At 29.4% G+C, this 21,912-nt stretch overlaps 1 protein-coding gene across 1 annotated transcript in view; it reads left to right on the top strand.

Annotated features, from left to right (window-relative positions):
• The window catches only part of LOC136976095 (late secretory pathway protein AVL9 homolog), a 44,405-nt gene that overhangs the window by 5,633 nt on the left and 16,860 nt on the right, over positions 1–21,912 (top strand). The window contains exon 2 of the mRNA XM_067271311.1: positions 17,182–17,262. Within this exon, the coding sequence (XP_067127412.1) occupies positions 17,182–17,262 (81 nt within the window). The remainder of the gene's footprint in view (positions 1–17,181; positions 17,263–21,912) is intronic.

Genomic DNA, 21,912 nt, shown 5'->3' with positions numbered 1-21,912 from the left:
TCATATAGATGCCATTTCTTATTAAATTTAATAATTATAATTAAATTAATATTTATTAAATAATTTAGAATATTCTGGGTTTTGTGAGGTTTGTTTGTTTGTGTGTGTGTGTGTATATATATTATATATATATGTATATGTATATACACATACCAGGGTTATGCGATGGCTGGCTGAGTGCCACGAGTAGGAGTTTATAAGACGAGGGTGCTGAAGGCTTCCCAGTCGAAACTGTTTGTAACCAAGGATGGGTAAATCTCAATTAAATTATGTCTGGAAGAGGAGATTGGAACAGAGGCTTGGGTAGTGCAACTGGCAACTCATCTGCATAGTAAGCAGGAGTTGCAGGTTTGAGTCTTGCCCCTGGTCCATTCTTTTCTTCCATAATATTCTAAATTATTTAATAAATATTAATTTAATTATAATTATTAAATTTAATAAGAGATGCACCTAACACATCTCTCTAGCGACGAACTATTTAATATAATTATATAATTAATTAAATATAATTGTGGAAAAGTAGTCTATTGTAATCCTATGATTGTTTGATTTAATATAATGTTTGTAAAATTGTTTTTGATTGATTAGCTATCATAAGCAGCATTTGTAATGCATTGAGATAATGTTGTGACAACAGATAAAGAGGAAAAAATTCAATTAATCAAGGTTATCAGTATATGCAATGTGTTCTCTCTTGAGAGAGAGTTTTTTAAAAACTTAAATATATCATTCTTTCTTCCACGAAAAACCTTCGTAATCCAGTGGTAGGTGTTTCTACAACAGCTAATGTTTTCAACCCCCACGGGGTCTTCTTCAGGCACAGCACAAAAAATAGTTTCAAATACCAGTGAATGGAACAAAAAACCGAGACCGAATTCTATTCCATAATTTTGAATCATGAAATTGGAAGATGAGATAGAACATTATGCTCGAGATTGGATGTTGTTTACGCATGCGTGTTATTACGTTTGCCGATCTTTAAATATATATTGAATCAAACCAATATTAGGTTATTTGTGGGTGCGCATTTCCCTCATAGCAATACTTCCAGGCTTGCGAGATGTTAATTGCATCTTTGTAGTTGATGCATGTGTTATGCAAACCCGCCTTATATAGCAACATCTCCGCGCATTTCCTCGACTTGGACATTCAGATAAGGGATAATAGGGCCACACATAAGGTTTTTTACAAAAAGTGCCATGTTCCTCTGTTCATACCAGCGTTCTCGGAAGATCCATACTCGTATAAGATAGCGGCTTTTAGGGCACTAATTAAGCGCGCGTTCACACACAACTCGAAATATGAAGACACATTGGCCGAACTTAGCCGTATCCAGGAAGTGGTATCACAACACGGTTATGATAGGAGCATAGTGTACAACATAGCACGCAGTTACACACAGGGAAATACTAGGAACAGCCTACGCACCGGGGTAGGATCCGTTGATAATAATGCAAGAAGAAAAATTGTAGAGTACAACCACCATATGGATGCGATATACAGAGAAATCTCATCCGTCACCCAAAATAAAATAGCTTATAGGAGGCCAAGGTCAGTATACAGCTTACTTTGAAATGGGAAGGACAGTTTGGACATGAAACACGCACCGGGTATTTACGAGGTTCCCCTATGGGATGGCAGATTTAATAGAAGTCTGGTCTATGTGGGTTCGACCAAACGCTCTCACCAGCAGCGCCTCCGGGAGCATAGGTACGACATTGCCAACAATAAACTATCCACCACACTGGCAACGTACGCCACACAACAGGGAATCGCAACCGACCTCCAGAATGCTCGTATAATCAGAATGTCACACCATACGGACCAACTTAGAATACTAGAGACCCTATAGATATATAAGGAGGGTTTGCATAACACATGCATCAACTACAAAGATGCAATTAACATCTCGCAAGCCTGGAAGTATTGCTATGAGGGAAATGCGCACCCACAAATAACCTAATATTGGTTTGATTCAATATATATTTAAAGATTGGCAAACGTAATAACACGCATGCATAAACAACATCTGATCTTGAGCATAATAGTAGTATAGAAAAGATACACTTTGGATTATAAAATTAAATTAATATAGATTTTAATGTAAATGAATGATACAAACTGAGTTATAAAAATAAAGAGGATTTCACTCTGAAGTCAAATTGCAGTTCATTTCATTATTTTTTAAAAATTTTAACGTTATTATATTGTAAAAATTATCAAATACGTAATTATGAATTTAATCTGTCAATTTCTCCGAAAAAAGTTCTTTATATTAAACAAAAAAGGACTTGTAAGTCCCATAATTAAAAAATTGTTATTATACATTTTAATTTTTTTATTAACTTATCTGTGAACAAACACCTCTTCCGATGATAAAATGAGAAATTTAAAAAAATTTTATCAAAAAAATAAAAATTCACCTAATAAAGGGTTAAACATAACTATTTTTGTTTATATACACACTAGCGCCCTCTATTGTACAGTTTGTCCTGTGAAATAACTATTCTAGAGATTAAAAATCGTCTCCCACCACTAATAAAATTTAATTTGTTAGAATTTAATGTAAAGTAATAATAAAATCGAATTATTTAAAAAAATTATACTAGCGCCCTCTGTCATAGAGTTTGTACCCTGAACTAAGTGGTGTAAACCTGTTGCTTTTCTTTGTGTGTTAGTAGACGCGCTGGATTTGAATAGCTGGAATTATTTTTGTCACAAAGTTGGGAAATATTGTAAGTTATTATGATATATATTTAATCTGTAGATAATATACGATCTAGTATTAGTATTTGTAATAATTTAAAAATATATGATTAGTATTTTTAACAAAACGTGAGGAGTGAACTTTGTTTCTTTGTTCTATTCAAAGGTTTAGAATCTCTAGATAATACACGATTGCTGTTAATTAAAAACATGCGATTGGTTGTTAGGTTTTTTAAAAGAAAATATGATTGGTCACTATTTTTATATAAATTACTTTCTTAAAAAGAGGGAACTAGTTTTATATTTAAACCAGGATCATGGGGATGTATGGTTTCGTACTTACTTACGGCGACTCTAAAAATTATTCAGCCTCTAAGTGCTTATATAAGAGCTTGGACGCATGTGTTTCTGCAGCCAAAAATTTCTCGTTCGATGTTCCTGATAATTTTCCATTTATCCTTCGTTATTTTAAAGTCAAAGATATTTGGAAAGGACAAGGAAAATATGGTTTTATAATTGTCGACGAGGATGGGGAAATTAATGAGGTATGTAATGGATTATATGGTTCGTTCGAACGGTGTGCAGAAGACATGAGAGAAATATGTTTAGAAAATGATAAGAAAACTTTACTGATGTTTAAAGAGATAAGTCCAGGAATGAAATATTATAAATTTTCTAAATTTCCAAAGGTTGACAAGGTTGATTAATATGTATTTCAAACATCCTAGTACTTGTGTAATTGTGGGTCCTTCCCAATCGGGAAAAACCACATTAGTAAGAAAAATTATTCACAACAAAATTTATGAAAATTCTCTGAAGAAGATTTTGTGGTGTTACTCTGTATATCTACCGTTTTTTCAAGAAGAAAAGGATATCACATTTATGTATGGGTTACCAGAATCTGTTGAAGGATGGGATTTGATAATAATCGATGATTTGATGCATGAGTTGTCTCCAAAAACAGCATTTTTGTTTACAACAGAATCTCATCATTGTAATGTAAGTGTGATTTTAATAATGCAAAATTTGTTTCCGAAAAATAAGATTATGAGAGATATAAGTTTAAATACTCATTACTTGATTTTATTTAAAAATAATCGTGATGAAAGTCAGGTGAATTGCTTGGGTCGTCAGGCTTTTGCAGGAAAATTTAATTTTTTCATGGATGCATATAAAAAAGCAACAGAAAAGGAATTTGGTTATTTGTTATTGGATTTTCATCCTACAACAGATAAGAAATTTTCTGTGAGAGATTCCTGTTTTCCTGACAAACAAGGTATTTTCTGGATATACTTGCCTATAAAATGAAGAACGTAAAGAAAAATTATCATATGCTGGCTTTTTTAGCGAAGACTACTCCTTCTCAACGAAAAGCAATATTGAAAGAAGCTACTCCAAATCAGATTAAAGTTTTGTGCGAAATATGTGATAATTTGCGGAGAGGAAATATACCTGCTGATGTTCGTAAATTAGGAAAATATAAAAAAATTATCAGGAAATTAAGTGAAAAACACATTCCTTTAAATACCAAGAAAAAAATTTTGGTTAATCAATCCGGTGGATTCCTTCCTCTTCTACTGGCTCCATTATTGTCTATGGCAGGAGGATTAATTGGTAAAGTAATAGGAAAAAGAATTTAATGGCGAAGCAGATGGCCCTAGTTCCTCCCGAATTACTGATGAGTTATCAAAAGCCTGAAATAAGAATTGGTTCTAATATCGAGGAATTACTTGAGAGTACAAATTTACCTGACGACAGTAAAGTCAAGCTATTAAGTCAATTGATTTCGAGATATCAGAAAACCGTTCACACTCCTAAAGAACCTGTTAGAGTATCTGTTGTGTCTAACCAAACAGAAGAAACAGAATCTCAACTAAAAGAAAAAGCTGATCACGACGATGGATTTATTAAACAAATAACTTTATCAGTACCTCAATTATATCAAAAATATATACCGCATTTAATTGCTAAGCTTGATCGAAATCATTATGGATGGAATTCTAAAGGCGAATTAACAATTGAAGGGAAACCCGTTATCGGAAGTCATATGGTAGACCTCGTTTCGTATGTTATGCGAAATAGGAAAACGGTATCACCTCCTGTTGGTTTTAACGAATTTTGGACTATTTTAAAGAAAATAAACCTTCCACAAGAGTGGATTGGAAACAAAGGTTTGACAACATTACCTGAAAAAATACAATATCAACCGAAATCACTCGAAACTCCAGAAGAAATTTTCTCTCCATCGCTATTTCATCAACCGAAAAAATCTAAGAGGAAGAGGAAGAAAAATTTTGAATGGAAAAACTTTTGAAATCGATATACTATAATCCGAAATCTCCAGCATCTTTTGGTGGTGTGAGTAAATTAGTTAAAGAATCGAATTTACCGCGATCTGATGTTAAAAAATGGTTGTCTTCTCAATTAACTTATACACTTCATAAACCTGTACGAATTAAATATTCGCGAAGAAAAACTAAAAGTTTTTATCCTAACGACTTATGGCAAGCTGATTTAATTGTATTAAAACAATTTTCTAGATTTAATAATGGAATAAAATATTTACTAACTGTAATCGATGTATTTACTAAGTATTGCTATGTCGTAGCTATAAAAGATAAAAAACCTCAGTCAGTTTTTAATGCTTTTCAAACCATTTTTAAAAAAAGAAACGTTCCGAAAAATTTACAAACTGATAAAGGAAAAGAATTTTATAATAGATTAGTAAAAAATCTTTTTAAAAAATTTAAAATTAATCATTATTCAACTCATTCAGATACAAAAGCGGCAGTTGTGGAAAGATTAAATAAAACTTTGCGGAATAAAATATATAGATTATTTACTTATCGTAATTCTTATAAATATATCGATAAATTATCAGATATTGTGAAAAGTTATAATAATAGTTTTCATAGAAGTATTGGCATGTCTCCATCGGAAGTTACCCCCCTACATCATAGCATGATTTTCGAAAAGTTGTATGGTATAAAAGGAGGAAATACGTTTAAATTTAATATTGGTGAGTTTGTTCGAATTTCGAAAATACGTAAAACATTTAGTCGAGGATACCTACCCGGTTGGACTAAGGAAATATTTATTATTCATGATCGTTTTCCATCTCATCCTCCAACATATATATTAAAGGATTTAAATAACGAGATTTTGGAAGGACGATTTTATACAGAAGAATTACAGAAGGTAACAAAATGATGCAATCAGACTTTTTTGTGACTCTGACAAGCAATGCCAGCATGAAGTTATTCCCTGAAAATAACCAGTCTCATTTCACCGTGAAAATGAGTCCGCCTATTGATTTACATGGAAAATGGGTGGTTGGTTTGACAGAAGTTATTATTCCTAGAAATTGGTTTAATATATCTAATCATAATAATGATTATACTATTACTAGACATAAGATTAGGAGAGAAAAAATAGAAGATAAAACATATGTGATTCCATTAACTACAGCTAAAGAAAATGAAGGAGAGACTCTTTTCGATTGGATAAACAAGAATATAGTTTCATTAACAGGGTCTAACACGGCAGAATTCGTTTTAGACAAGAATTATAAAGACATAAAAATAAATTTGAAAGAAGGATTTGAGCTGCATATTACGAAAAAAAATGCTCACAAATTACTTTATTTATTAAATTTTCCGCTGAAAGAAATTATATTTAAACAAGGCACTTCAAATTTAATATTGCGAGCAGAGTCAGGGGAATATATATCAAATTCTAAATTTTATAAAGATCAATTTATACTTTTAATAGAAAGAAATAAAAAAGTTGTCGAGGAAATTGATGTAGAGGAAAAAATTTTTATTCCTATTGGACTTTATTCATCTGCAGAAAAATTTTTAGGGATTTTTAAATATACTAAATTAGCATTACTACCTAATAACAAAATCATTTTAAAAGTTCCTAAAAATATAACGATTGAATTTGGAAACGAATTAAAAGATTTGTTAGGGTTTAAAACACACAAATTTTCTGAGGGTGAATATGTGAGCGACTATCCAATCGAATTGTCTGCAGGAATTTCAGAAATTTTTATTTATTCAAATATTGTTGCTTCTCATCGTGTTGGAGATATATCTGCTCCTCTTTTAAGGGTTATACCTGTGATGGGGGAGAAGAGCGATCAAATAGTTAGAGTTTACCAATCCCCTCTATACTTTCCATTAACCCGTAATTATATTGATACGATTGAAATTGAGCTGCGAACTGCTAACGGGAAAGAAATCATCTTTTTTGGGGGAAAAACATTATTAGTTTTATCTTTTAAACAGATATAAATATCGTTATATTTTATTTATTAACGTTAGTTCGTCTTTGAGAAGTAGAAAATGAAGCTCGATCCTAAGGATTGTATAAATTATTACTGCAATCAGGCAGGAGGAACAATATGGAAACACGATTTTCCTTTTACACAACAATTTGGAAGAGGGAATTATTTTGCTGGACCGCAAATACAGAGAGGATACGGATTTTTCACGAATCTGTTTCGAAAATCTATTCCCCTAATTTCTAAAGTGGGGAAGTATCTAGGTAGCAAGGCTTTAAAATTTGCGTCAAATGTAGGATCAGATGTAATTGGAGGGAAGTCGTTTAAAGAATCTACAAAGTCTCGTTTTAAAGATGTGGGATCTGAAATTAAGCAAGATATACTTAAAAAAGTCCAGACAGGATCAGGTATAAAAAGAAAACGAGGAAAAAGATTAATTCAGTCACAAAAGAAGAAGAAGAAGCGAAAACTTAACGATATTTTTGCTGATTAGAAATGGATCCTCATTCGTGTGGTTGTCTCAAATCAGAATTGGACCTATTTAATACTGTTTCGACTCAACTAGCAATTGAGAATACTTACGAAGTTATCGCTCATCCAGTAGCCACTATATCAGATAGCAGAGCACCTATTGAGTTTCTGATATCAGGATCGGGTGAGCATTATATGGATCTACATTCAATTTATTTATGCATTCAAGCAAAAATTCTAAAGAAGGATGGATCGAATCTAAGTTCTGAAGACAAAGTCACACCTGTTAATTATTTTTTAAATAGTATGTTTTCACAGTGTACGATGTTTTTAAATGATAAACAGATTAGCGCTCATGTTAATTACCCATATAAAAGTATATTAGAAGCCTTACTATTTAATTCGAAAGAAATGCAAGAAACTTTTTTAACAAGCGCATTATTTTTTAAAGATACTGCAGGACAAATGGATTCGATAAATCCCTTAGATGAAAATAATACTAACCATGGATTAGTTAAAAGATTTAACATTAGCAAAGAAAGTAGAATAATAGATTTAATGGGGCGCCTTCATATCGATTTAGCAAATCAGCCAAAGCTTTTAATAAACAATGTGGACCTGAGGGTGAAATTGGAGAGATCTAAAGAAAATTTTGCACTAATGGCAAATAACGATGAGTATAAAATCATTATTAAAAATGCATCGTTGAAAATTAATAAAGTAGATGTCAGTTCATCAGTTCAAATTGGGATAGAAAAAGCCTTACAAACCGGTATAATAAAAATGCCATTTCGTAGAACTGATGTTAAAGTTTTTACTTTAACAAGTGGAATTCAGTCTACAAGTATTTCGAATGTAGTTATAGGTCAGCTACCCTACAGAATAACTCTGGGATTAGTTTCCAACTCAGCGTTTAACGGAAATGTAAAGCGTAATCCTTTTAATTTTAAAAATTATAATTTAAATTATATATGTTTATCAAAAGACAATCAGATGGTTCCCGCTAAACCATACTGTCCGGACTATAGCAATAAAATTTATGCAAGAAATTTTATCTCCTTATTTGAAGATACTGGATGTATTCACCATCACAGATCTACAAATATATTTTATTTTAGTAATAATATCACCCATCTTAATTTAAATTATATATTTTTATAAACTAATTCTAGAATTTGACTTTGATTTCGAAAAGAAGACAACTAAGAAGAGAACTTCAAAAACAAAAACTGGGGAGACTACCGAAAAAAAACAGAGATTTGATTTGGATTTAACCGAGGAGAAATGTAAGCAACCAAAAATTCCTGACTTTAAAGTTAAAATTAGCGATTCGGAGAGAATTGAGATACAGGAGTTTAAGGCAAATTTTTGTGTGTGTCTAAGCAAATCCAGAGGGTCATACCCTCCCAACAAATACAATATCAAGGTGACTGACTTCAAGAAGTATAAACAAGCATTTAACGCCATACAAGAACATTTGGATGAGTACAGTAAAATTTAAAGTTCTAGTTTTAATACTATGTTTTAAGTGTATAACGGTTTTTAGTATATAAAATTTATTAAGAACAACAGTGTTCAATTAATACTATGTTAAGTATATAATATTATATTTTAAGTGTATAAAATTTATTCTATGGTAATATGGCTTTCACATTTGCATTAAGAAAAACAGCGTTCAAAGGTTATGTGAGAAGTTATAGAGCATTTATCTCTAATTATAGCGATCTGAGTATTTTACTTGAAAATATTAGAGGTACTATTTATAGTATTTTAACTAATAATGATTTAATTTCGAGAATGAAATTTTTATTAAATTTAAAGATAAGATTTATAAAATATTTGGAGGATGAGATTATTACTCAAGACATATTTTTCTCCAGTCGGGTAGAACATATTTTATCTCAATATATGATCAATGAAAGGTTAACAAATGCTTTCGACACAATTTTAAACTTCATTGATCAGTTTATTAAAAATGGGTCTGGGTGGATTATTAAAGAAATTATATTTGTGGATATTCATTTAGGAATTTATAAGGCTGAGAATGGGGGGTGTGCGGGGGTCATCCTACCCAAACGTCTATCAAATAAGCATTGTTTGTTGAATATTAAATGTAGTGATAATTACTGTTTTTTATACTGTATAATTGCTAGTTTGTATCCAAATACTAATAACAAAAATTCAATTTATTCGTATAGGAAATTTTTGAAATATTTAAATACAAATACTCTAAAATTTCCAGTAAATATTAAAAATATCCCTTCATTCGAAAAAAATAATTGTTTGAAAATTCAAGTATTTGGATACGAAAAAGAAATAATTTACCCTATTTATATAAGTAAATATCAATTTGAAAAAGAAATTAATTTGTTATTATATAAATCCCATTATTTTCTAATTAGAAACTTTAACAGACTATTGTCTGAAAAATCAGGGATTAGAAAATTCTGTCCCCGCTGTCTAATAGGCTTCCAGAGAAGCCATACCTTAAACGAGCACATAAAATTATGCTCTAATTATAAATATCAAAAAGTTTCTACTCCGACTGGAGAAAAGGCGATTGCTAAATTTAGTAATTATGAAAAGCAATTATATCATCCTGTAGTGATTTTTGCAGATTTTGAATCAATTCTAGAGGAAGTTCACGTAGATGCTGTAAATCTAAATTCTAGTTTTACTAAAACTATTCAGATTCATAAACCTATATGTTATTCTATTGTTATTATTGAAAATGATGATACTTTATTATATTGTAATTTTTATTGTGGTAAAGATCCTATTAAGCATTTTTTATTTGATATTCAGAATCAATTAAATATTTTATTAGATAAAATAAATACTTATGTAGAAATGAATATAGATACTATTCCCGATAATTATGAACATCAGTGTCATATATGTGAGGAGGGGTTTAATAATGATGATATCAGAGTAAGAGACCACGATCACCTGACAGGGAAATTTCGGGGAATGTCCCACAATCACTGCAATTTGAATTATAGATTCAAAAAATTTATTCCCATTATACTACATAATTTTACAGGTTATGACTCTCATCTGATTTTCAAAAATATCCCCCCAAAACTATTTTCGAGAATTCAGATTATTCCTGTAAATTCAGAAAAATTTACAACGTTTACTCTAGATCATTTTAAATTCATTGATAGTTATCAATTTTTAAATTCCTCGCTAGATAGATTAACAGAAAATTTAAAAAATGCAAATTATAATTTTCCTATTTTTAATCAATTTTTCTATAACAACAAAAATAAAAATTTGTTAAAAAGAAAAGGAATTTTTCCCTATTCTTATTTTAAAAACGAGGATATTTTATACGAGAGATGTTTACCCCCAAAAAAATATTTTTATAATGAATTATCTGGAGAAAATATTAGTGATGATGATTACCAGCATGCAAAATTAGTTTGGGAAAAATTTCATTGTAAAAATTTTAAGGATTATTTAAAATTATATCAATATGTTGACACTTTATTATTAGCTGATATATTCCAAAATTTTAGAAAATTAAGTTTAAAGTATTATAATTTAGATCCAGTATATTTCATAACAGCTCCAGACCTAACTTGGAATTGCGGGTTAAAAATGACAAAAATCGAGCTGGAATTATTTCGAGATATTAATATGTATCTTTTTATTGAGGGGGGGATGAGAGGGGGGCTATGTCTCTGCGGAAAACGATTTGCTAAAGCTAATAACCCTCTAATTCCAAAAACCTATGATAAAAATCAACCACATAACTATATCATTTCGATAGATGCTAATAATCTCTATGGATTTGTAATGAGTTCTTATTTACCTGTAAATAATTTCAGATGGTTATCTGAGGATGAGATAAATGCTTTAGACATTCGTAATATCCCCGATAGAAATGATATAGGCTATATTTTAGAAGTTGATTTAAAATATCCCCCAAATATTCACCAGCGTCATAATGACTTACCGCTAGCTCCAGAACACCTCATCATTCCTTATGATTTATTATCAAATTATCAAAAATCAATATTAACTAAATTAAATTTAAAATATAATAATAATAATAAGAAATTAATTCCAACTCTTTTTGATAAACAAAATTATGTAATTCATTATAGAAATTTAAAATTTTATTTAGAAGAGGGGTTAATATTAACTAAAATTCATCGAGTGCTCGGATTTAACCAAGAGCCCTGGCTTAAAAAATATGTACTTTTTAATAACAAAAAACGCCAGGAATCGACAAATGATTTCGATAAATCTTTTTTTAAATTAATGAATAACAGCTTTTTTGGGAAGACCTGTCAAAATGTGAGGAAACGCTTAAATTTAAAAACAGCTACAACTGAAAATCAATGTCGGAAATATTTATCCCAGATATCTCTCGAAAATTTCCAAATTATTAATGATAATCTCACAATTTTTAAAATGAAAAAAATTAACTTATGTTTGGATAAACCAATTTATGTAGGGTTTTGTGTATTAGAATTAAGTAAATTGCATATGTATCAAACATTTTATAAAATATTTAAAAATAAATATGGTGAAAATGTAAATTTATTATATACCGATACCGATTCACTAACGCTTCAAATCCATACAGATGACATATATGAGGACTTTAAATCATTTCCAGATATTTTCGATTTTAGCAACTATCCAACTACACACAAACTATTTGATGTAAGGAACAAAAATAAACTAGGATATTTTAAAGATGAGACATCATCTAAACCTATAATAGAATTTTGTTCATTAAAACCAAAAATGTATTCGTATATTTTTGATAATCAAAATAAAAAAACAGCTAAAGGAATTAAAAAATCCGTTGTTAAAACCTTTCACCATGAAAAATATAAAGAAGTTTTATTTAATAGTCGACTATTGAGAAATCAGCAGTTTGGAATTAAAAGTAAAAATCATGTTGTGACAACATATCTTCAGAATAAAATATCACTCTCACCATTTTATGATAAAAAATTTATTTCTGATAATGGTATAGATGTGACATCGTTTGGGCATTATAATTTTTATATTTAAATTCTTCCAGATTTTCTGATATCATCATACCCTCAATACGGTTATATATTATTATACAAGAGGAAACGAAATTCAAAAACTTGTTTAATACATGGTGTTTCGAGTAAAACATATCTTTGTTTAAAACAAGCTGTGAATAAGGCCGGATTATTTAAATTACCGGAGAATAAGAAATACTATTGTAAATTTTTTATACTAACTAACCAGATAACAATACTGTTATGTAATAAGAATTTTATAAAATGCGGTTGTGTTAATTGTAGTAATCAACTGTAATAATCATTACTGTACTTTTTTAAAAATGTTGTAACCAATAATATGTTTATGTAAAAAAAAAATAAAAACTTTATCCTAATATCGAATTTTTTTTATAGACTACACATACATTACTTCACTGGAATGGAAAAAATTCTCGAGTTTACCCATGGATGAAAATAACATCAGACGTTTTAAAAACTTTGTTAACTGGGAAATTATAAGCCAAAAAACTGATTTAAGTCGAGACTTCATTTCTGAATTTGCAGATAGTTTAAACTGGGAATTAATATGGAAAAATTATATATTCACTACTACATTCATCAAAAAACATATTAAACATGCAAACTGGAATTTAATTTCTGAACATCAAGTATTAGATGAAGAATTCATGGATAATTTTTCAGAATATCTTAATTGGGATAAAATAGCAAAATTTCAGCTTCTCTCTGATAATTTTGTTAAGAAATATATTGATAAATTAAATATGAGAATAGTTTTAAAATATCAACGATTAAAAACAGATACACTGAGGGAATTAAAAGATTATCTCCACTGGGATTTAGTTTCTCGCTATCAAATACTGAACGAAGATTTCATTCACGATTTCAAATATCATCTTTTCTGGTGTTACATTATAAAATATCAGAAACTAGATCATAAATATATTACCGAAAATTCTCATAGTTTGTTAGTCTATATACTTCAAGATATTAGTAACATCGTTGATGACATAATGGATCGGTTAAATAAATTCGACGAAGAAGAAGAAGAAGAAGAAAATTAAAAATCTGTAATATTATATTAGATTTTTTAAAAATAAAAATTATTAAATCTTAAAAAGAGTCAATTGTATTATCTAGAAATATATTCTGATATTTCTAACATCATTAGTAAAAACTTACGTCTTAAAAAAGAGCACAGGATTTTACTTCTGTTCTTCTTACAAAAACAAAGGCATATGAAGGCATTGGTAAAGAAGTGCTTCAGGTAGAGAGGCTACTTCAAGGATGTTAGAAAGGTGAATTTGTAATTACTCTAAGGACATTGCAAAGAATTTTCATCATCTATTTTAAAGCCGGGGTAGATATAAATCTCTCATTTAAAAAAAACCAGAGGCTACTACAAAAACGTCTAAGGTCATTAGGGATGTGGGAAAGAATTTTCAAAATCAGGGTATAAGACAATTTTTATAAATAGAACCTACTTCACAGATGCTGGGGAGGGATTTTTGTAATTATCTTGAAGTCAGTAGGAGATGATTATCAGACGGGTGAGGTAGGAATTCTAACAAATTAAACTTTATTGATGGAAGGAGATGATTATTAGATGGGTGAGGTAGGAGGGGAATTATTTTTGATGCTGATAAGGAACAATTTTTGACTTCACTTCAGAGTAGAGCGTAATCCTCTTTATTTTTATAACTCAGTTTGTATCATTCATTTACATTAAAATCTATATTAATTTAATTTTATAATCCAAAGTGTATCTTTTCTATACTACTCATAATGTTCTATCTCATCTTCCAATTTCATGATTCAAAATTATGGAATAGAATTCGGTCTCGGTTTTTTGTTCCATTCACTGGCATTTGAAACTATTTTTTGTGCTGTGCCTGAAGAAGACCCCCGTGGGGGTTGAAAACATTAGCTGTTGTAGAAACACCTACCACTGGATTACGAAGGTTTTTCGTGGAAGAAAGAATTATAATTTATCCAGTATGCAGTAAGAAGTATACGTGTTAAATATACCAGTTAAATAAACAGAGGAAAATTTTTTGTTAGACTTTTTTGTGAATTTTTTGGCTAATATGGTTAGAATCCTTAATAAGATTGTTCAAATATATTTAAATGCAACATAATATCCATAAACTGTAAGACATTTTAACAGTTTTGAAATCAATTTAAAAGTGCTAATTAATAACAAGTTAGATGTGAAAGAAATACTTAATAATGGTAAAATGTTTGATAACAGGAAGTTATCAATTGTTTAAGTTATTTAAATTTAGAATTAAAGTGCCATGAGATTAAGGAAAGTTATTAAGTAAGAACTGTAAGTTAGTTAACTTTTTGAAGTTAGAACTGTAGTAAAATAAATTTTCCCGTAACATTTTCTGAACAGTAACTGGATGAAAGAAACAGAATTTCAGCATCTTATTGGATGGCCTGACCATTACAATTCATAAGGTCTTTATATGGTAAAGAAGCTCATCTTTTGCTGAACAGGTATAATAGTAATTATTATTATTATTATTATTGATATTTTCAATATTTAATGTAGTTTAGGCAGTTCCATCTTAAATATTCCCTTTTTCTGTTTTACTTCATTTATAATTACATTTGCAATAAATTGCTAATGAAAATAAAATGAAAGAAATACAAAAAAACAAAATACTGAGACCATGCCTTCTAACTTGCATATAGCTTTAAATGATGTTTTTTAACAGCAACTTCAGAGACAGAGTCATACAGTTTTACAGTTTTATATGATATTTAAAATTATTTTTGATAATTTTATGCAGAGTATTTATCACTAATATATGCATGAAATTATAGTAATTTTAATGTAAATAATTTTATTTAATTCAAATATCTATTATATAAATATAAATTAATTAATTTTATGTATGTGTAAACACAAATTTTCAAATTTGTTGGAAAACAGAAATCCATTTGTAATTTAAAGTGTATTCTAATAACTGATAGTCTTCAATGGTAACAAAGATAAATAAAATTTATTAAAATAATTATTATTAATTTTTCAGAATATCATTTAAATTTCATTAATAAGCCATTAATTAATGTTCTAGAATGGAAAAGTAATTTGAACAAAATACAGTTGACTTGCCTTAAAACGAACTCCGATAAAGTGAATACTGATAAAGTGAATTCTCACTTTAAAGCAGAATTGCCCTGACTAAACACCATTGTTACAATGTTAATTTTCATGCAAAAAATTTTACCAAAATTTGTTAAACCAAACTGTAAATTACTTTCACAACCTCCAAGATTTAACTCTCATACCAATAAAGGTTGCTTTTTATACTTTTTTATGTGAACAATAAAAAGTGATGCTGTAATAAATGTAATAAATATTTCATCTTGAATAGAATAATTTTCTTCTCCTAGTAAGCAAAGACTGGTTCGATCTCTGAGTGTGTGCAAACTTTATTAACATCATTTCTATTTAACAAAATACTGTAAACAATTTGCATACCATATATCACTGACAACGATAACAAATCTTCAATTGTAGAGCAATTCAAACATCTGATTTTAGTGCAGCAATCTACTTCATTCAGAAAATGGGTTAAAGTTACGGGTGTCAATCCCTTTAAGTGGATGCTGTCCCAAGTGAACACATGCTAGTTTGCATATCAGAGTGCATACAATGATTTGAAAATCATTTAGAACATAAAATTTCTTCAGAAAAATAAATTAATTTTATTTAACTGTATTTAGTAAATTAATTCAAAATAATTTAGAAATTTTGATTATCTATTACACCTTAACTCCCTAAATTATACAAACTTGACCTTGGAAATCATCAATAAGCTGTTTCCCTAGCAATTTGTATTAAAGCAAGTTGACTGTATTCTAAAAGATAGAACAGTGTCTGATTGAATGGAAATAGTAATACTCACTGCAACTGTTTCCAAATGAAAAAAAATTTTATATCACTTTAAACTATGACCTCCACATCTGGGAAAGAAAGTCATTGTCTTTACAACTGATGGCAGTATTTTTTCAACAGGCGCTATGTATATCTAGTTTTTCCAATTTCTTGAGATGGGTCATCTTCCTGGTATGATGTGTAATATGTGCATTGTCAAGGGATACTTATACCTGATTGTCTGTGGCAAAAGCCATTAAGGCTGTGTTGCTGAGGACCTTCTCGAGTCTTCCATCAAGAGAGCCTCACCACCATTGCCTTAGCAGCTTTTGTGACAGACAATCAGGTGCAAGTATCCCACAAATACATCATACCAGGGAGAAGATCCATCCCAAGAATTTGGAGAAACTAAGATATACAAGGTGTTCTGTAAGAATGTATTATGCAATCATGTTAGCAAATTTTGCCAGATGTGATCCATCATGCACTGAAGCAGTGGAAATTTTGTCATCTTCAATGTCTGTTACACAGACACTTTGAGCATATTTTGTGATTATACATTTTATATTGTATTATTATGGGACACTTTGTATATATAGCCTGTAAAAAACTGCCATCAATTTTAAGGACAATGACACCCTCTTCCAGCATGGAGATCATATTTTGAAGTCATATAAAAATTATTTTCATTTGTAAAAGATTGCAGTGAATATCACTCTCTCATCCAATCAGTTGTTTGTTCTATCCCTTTGAATATTTTGTTTTAATCTCTGTGCTCATCAAAAATTTTTTATTTTTAAAAATATAATTTATTCTAGGATGGGAAGGTGGAGATGAATGGCTCAGATCACAGTTCAAAGCATATTTAATGAGTTTACTAAGAACATCTGCTTCAGAAGGTACATTATATTTGGATTTTTTTTATGAATAATAACTTTAATAGATGTATAAATCATTTCTTATTATAGAAATATTTGTAAAAAATTATCTTTATGGATTATGGTAGAGCATTAATTATCTGAAATATTTAGGACAGGACAATTTTTGATAACTGATCATGCTTGGTAGAGAAAGAATAAAAAAGTAAAAATATTAATTTTATGTTAAAGTATTTAATTCTAGTACAGTAGTAAACAAAATAATAAATACAAATTGTAAGACATACAAATAAGAAATAAAAAATTGTATAATTATTAAAAACAAGCACTACTTTTTATTGCAATCTACAGTGTATTATTATTATTATGTGAGTACTGTTTAGTGTTATGTGAGTACAGTATTAATAATATTATTATTATTATTAAAAATAAAGTACAGTACTCATATATTTATTTATTTCAGTTCCTTTTTGGAAGAAATGATTTCTTCCAAAAAAGAACTGAAATAAATAAATATGAAATAACTAATGAAAAAATAAAAACAAATAATAACTATAAATATAGCAGGAGAGAAATTTTTATTTAATCTAACTCTATTTTGTTTCAGTTACTGAGTTTTAGAGTTGAATAATGTTAACCATCAATTGCTATCTCAACACTTTCTAACTAAATAATAAATGGAATTTCATGTTACTAATTTTCGGTTTAAATATGCTTAAAATGTTAAATAATAAACTACTAATATTTTTCTAAACAGACTTTAGTAGATACATGAGTTAAGCAAAATTATTTTTTTATTAGCATGTTCAATGTGCAAATCAGCAATGGATAAAAGACACTGCAGGCTAGTTTCCATTGTTGTTGGAGAATGGCTAGATGTTGAATTGCAAATGATTGGTGCTAATTAAGGGGGGGTTTGTTTTGCTAGGTTCTTTTTCTGATCAGGTTAATTATTTGAGATTATGAATAATTATAACTTTGTAAAAATTTTATTGTAATTACTGGATTGAAGATTTTTAACATTTGAGTTTTAAATTAATTGTTTTTGTAGTTGTAATGTATTTTTTCCCCCTCCCCTGAATTTTATACTTTGAAACAGGCAGATTTATGGAATAAATAAAACACATTTGTTCATTAAACCCATTTTCTGGAAAAGTGTGAATGCTTTTGGCTTTACAAAGTATTTTTTTTCTTTTCAGTCAGAAAGTTCTAGTGCTGGCATTAATAATTTAATAAAGTTATTTTAATATTTTACAAACTCTGAGGCAAGAGTCATTTATTTAAAGTTTTTGGACCTTGCATCATGAGTCATGACAATCAAGTAGGCAACATTTACAAGCCAGGGATTTAACAGAATTAAAAAGAAAAAACAATGTGTAACAGTGCAATAAATGATTGCAAGTTCCAATACTTTTGGTATAAATGTTGTTCCTTTAAGTTTTTTAATCTATTGAGGTTTAACATAACTTCAAGCATAAAATATAACAAAACAAACAAACAAAACAGAAAATAAATAAAAATGTAAGTTATATTTAGTTAGTTTTATTAAGATTCTTGCTTATCTCGGTGAGAGTTGAAAAGTAGCTTCAGATTGCATTTCTACGTCAAGCTGTTTCTAATGCACAATGAACTATTCAATGCATTAGGATATTTTCTATTTGTACTGTAATAAGCAAAACCTAATACTAGTGTTGGTAATGAGATTGCTCAATAGTCTCAATCTCAATCTTTATTATTTGATATAATAGGTGTTAAAGGGATTAAAGAACATTGTTATTTTAAGTTAGATACATGAACAAAGAAATATAATTTATACAGAGTTAGCATGGCAAAACTATCACCGAATAAAATTTGGTAACAAGATTGCTCAATAGTGGGCCTACAGAAGATTACTGATAACTATTATGATGTAAAAACTATTTTTTCAGATTAGTTTTTATAAAGTTGATTTTGGTTAATTAGATATTTGGATAATTGATTCTTTACTGTATCTGTATACATGTGTACTTGTTAATAACTTTATATTAAATATTCACCTTATATGTTCATATAAAATATAGCAATTAAAAATATATCCAATCCTAATGTAATACCCACCATCTGTTCTAGTTTTTTTGGTGTTATGAAAGCGTAGTACTATATCAAAAAATGCACTGTAACCATTTCACTTGTGAATTGCCTACATAATATTGTAGATATTAGTTTTTTGCAGAATTTTTCTTTTTCATAACGGAACAGATTCAAAACATGCCCTGTCCAACTTTCCATAACTTAAAAAATAAGGATCACCCTCCTGTATAGTTGCTTTTTTTCACAAAATTCCTGTTAAACTGATTATAAATCAATTTGTTTTGTTTCTAAATCAAAACAAATTTGATCTTTTTTTGTTTAATTGTTAATAAATTTCTGAGATTATGTTCTTCTAATCAAATATTTCTATAATTATATTATATTCAAACTTTTAAATAAATTTTGATAATTTCATAAATAAATCCTAAATAATTTCATTAATAACTCTCATTTTCACTACAATACTTAAGTTTTACAACAAAATTCTATTGTAGTGAAAATGAGAGTTATTAATGAGATTATTTAGGATTTATTTATGAAATTATCAAAATTTATTATAATAGACAATGCTAGATATGATGAAAATGTTTAAAATTACATTAAAAATTTATTTAATTCAAAGTAATAATGCTGGAACAACTAACATCAAAACCATACCATTCATACTTTTCCAGCCTGGGTTTATTTAATATCAGTAAACATTTTTGGTTTATTCATGAATGTGCTTCAGGTTTAGCATTAACATTTGAAAAATACAGAATTTTGAAATTCCACAGTCAAATGTCAAATGCATTCTATCATAATGTTTAAATTTAAAATATTCAATCCGTAAAAAATTAGTATATTTTAAATTATTAAATATAATTAAGCAACTACTGAGCCCTAATAATTTGCATTTTCTCTATATAAAGCTCTCTCTTGTTTCTAGAGAGTTATCAAAGGAAGACTTCCAGGCACCAGAAAGGGAATCAATCAGAGTATAATTAATGCATTCATTTTTTAAATGTTGCTTTGTAGATCTCCAGTATTTTGAGTGAATGTTGCTCATCCAAGACTAGTTTTATAATCTTAGCTTTGCTTAGTACTGCAGACACCCCAGGCTCTGTTGCAAACTGTGCCAAAGTGGTTGTTGGTTTATTATTATTAATATCTTATATATGTTTCTTGAGCCTGTGTTGTAACAATCTATTTATGGTACCTACACACACAAGTTGACATTTGAATCTTTCATTTGTTATTGGTGTAACCATGGAGTTGGCACCTATTCAATTCCGCATCCAGATGACACTGCTGTGTCCCAGTTAACAGACACAGAAGCCGCAATGACGATTAAAAAATTATTCTTGTTTAAATTTGTTACATGAGCGGTTGTGTATGTAGGCAATTGGATTCCAGATGGAGGAGGTTTGCTAGACAGCAAGATGGATGTGAGTCACTCTGATACCAGTTAAACAAACAAATCTTCATTTAATTGAGAAGGAAAAGATTTACATGATATATACATATTGTACTACAGTGAAATAAACAGACCTCTTCACTATAGGTGGCCGCAAGAGAGAGAGACGTATATATCTGCATAGACGTAAATATCTGGGGTTTGAAGGATTGCTTGTAGACCTGATGCAGAGAAGGATTCAGCCTGACTCTTAGGAAGGTTGAATAAATAAGAAGGTTAGCATGTTAGAAGAGTTCTGGATGATGTATTATAAGTGGTAAATGTCCCATTCTGGGAGTAGATTTGAAGTCAGTGGAATCTAGGATTATTCTGGATTTCAAAGACGAGGTTATTCCAATTTAGAGGCAATAAAGAATGCCAATTCAGTGATGACAAAGTATTCCATTTCGGAAGCACAGAGTTAACATTATCAGTCAAGGAACTGGTGACGACTGTTTGTCTTGGCTGCTAGTTGCCATATTCAAATGGCAGAATAGGGAGAGCAGGTCAGAAGGTTGCAGGAAAGTGTCACTTACTTTTTATGCTGAGAAAAGATAGCAAGAGATGTTCCCAGCTGTAAAGGTTGATAGATATCAACAATATTTTCTATTATTATTTTGTTAAGATATTGAGATGGAGTCTGGGTTCTCACATTGGATTAGAGTATATGCCTGGTGCATTGTTATCTTATATATATAATTCTCCTTTCACAATTTTTGTTACCGTACTCCTCTGAAACGGCTTTACCGATTTTTACCAAATTTTGTATGCATACTCAGTAGGTCTGAGAATCGGCTACTATCTATTTTTCATACCCCTACACCATTTCCCCCCTTTCAAAAATATATTTATATATGGATTAAGGGTTTTATGTCCAACAGATGGCGCTACCTTCTGACGACCTAAGTTTGCTTTTCTGTGAGGCATTCTGCTTTTCTGTGAGAAAGGACTGAAGCAGATCATTTTCTATCTATCTATATAAATAAAATATTTAATATAACGTATAATACGTATAATATAAGTATAAATAAAATATAACGTTCGTTTGTTCCTACCGATTCCTTTGAAATTTTGACACAACGTTGCATTCGAATACGCACATGTTTCTATATAATATACATGTCGAAATTCTCCATACTGGGGGGAGATGGACGGGATTAAGGCTT

Source organism: Centruroides vittatus, unplaced genomic scaffold, assembly GCF_030686945.1.
Source record: "Centruroides vittatus isolate TY-2023 unplaced genomic scaffold, ASM3068694v2 contig_393, whole genome shotgun sequence".
NCBI classification, from domain to species: domain Eukaryota; kingdom Metazoa; phylum Arthropoda; class Arachnida; order Scorpiones; family Buthidae; genus Centruroides; species Centruroides vittatus.
Note: the sequence above shows the minus strand (reverse complement) of the source record. Positions and strands in the feature narration are given on the sequence as shown.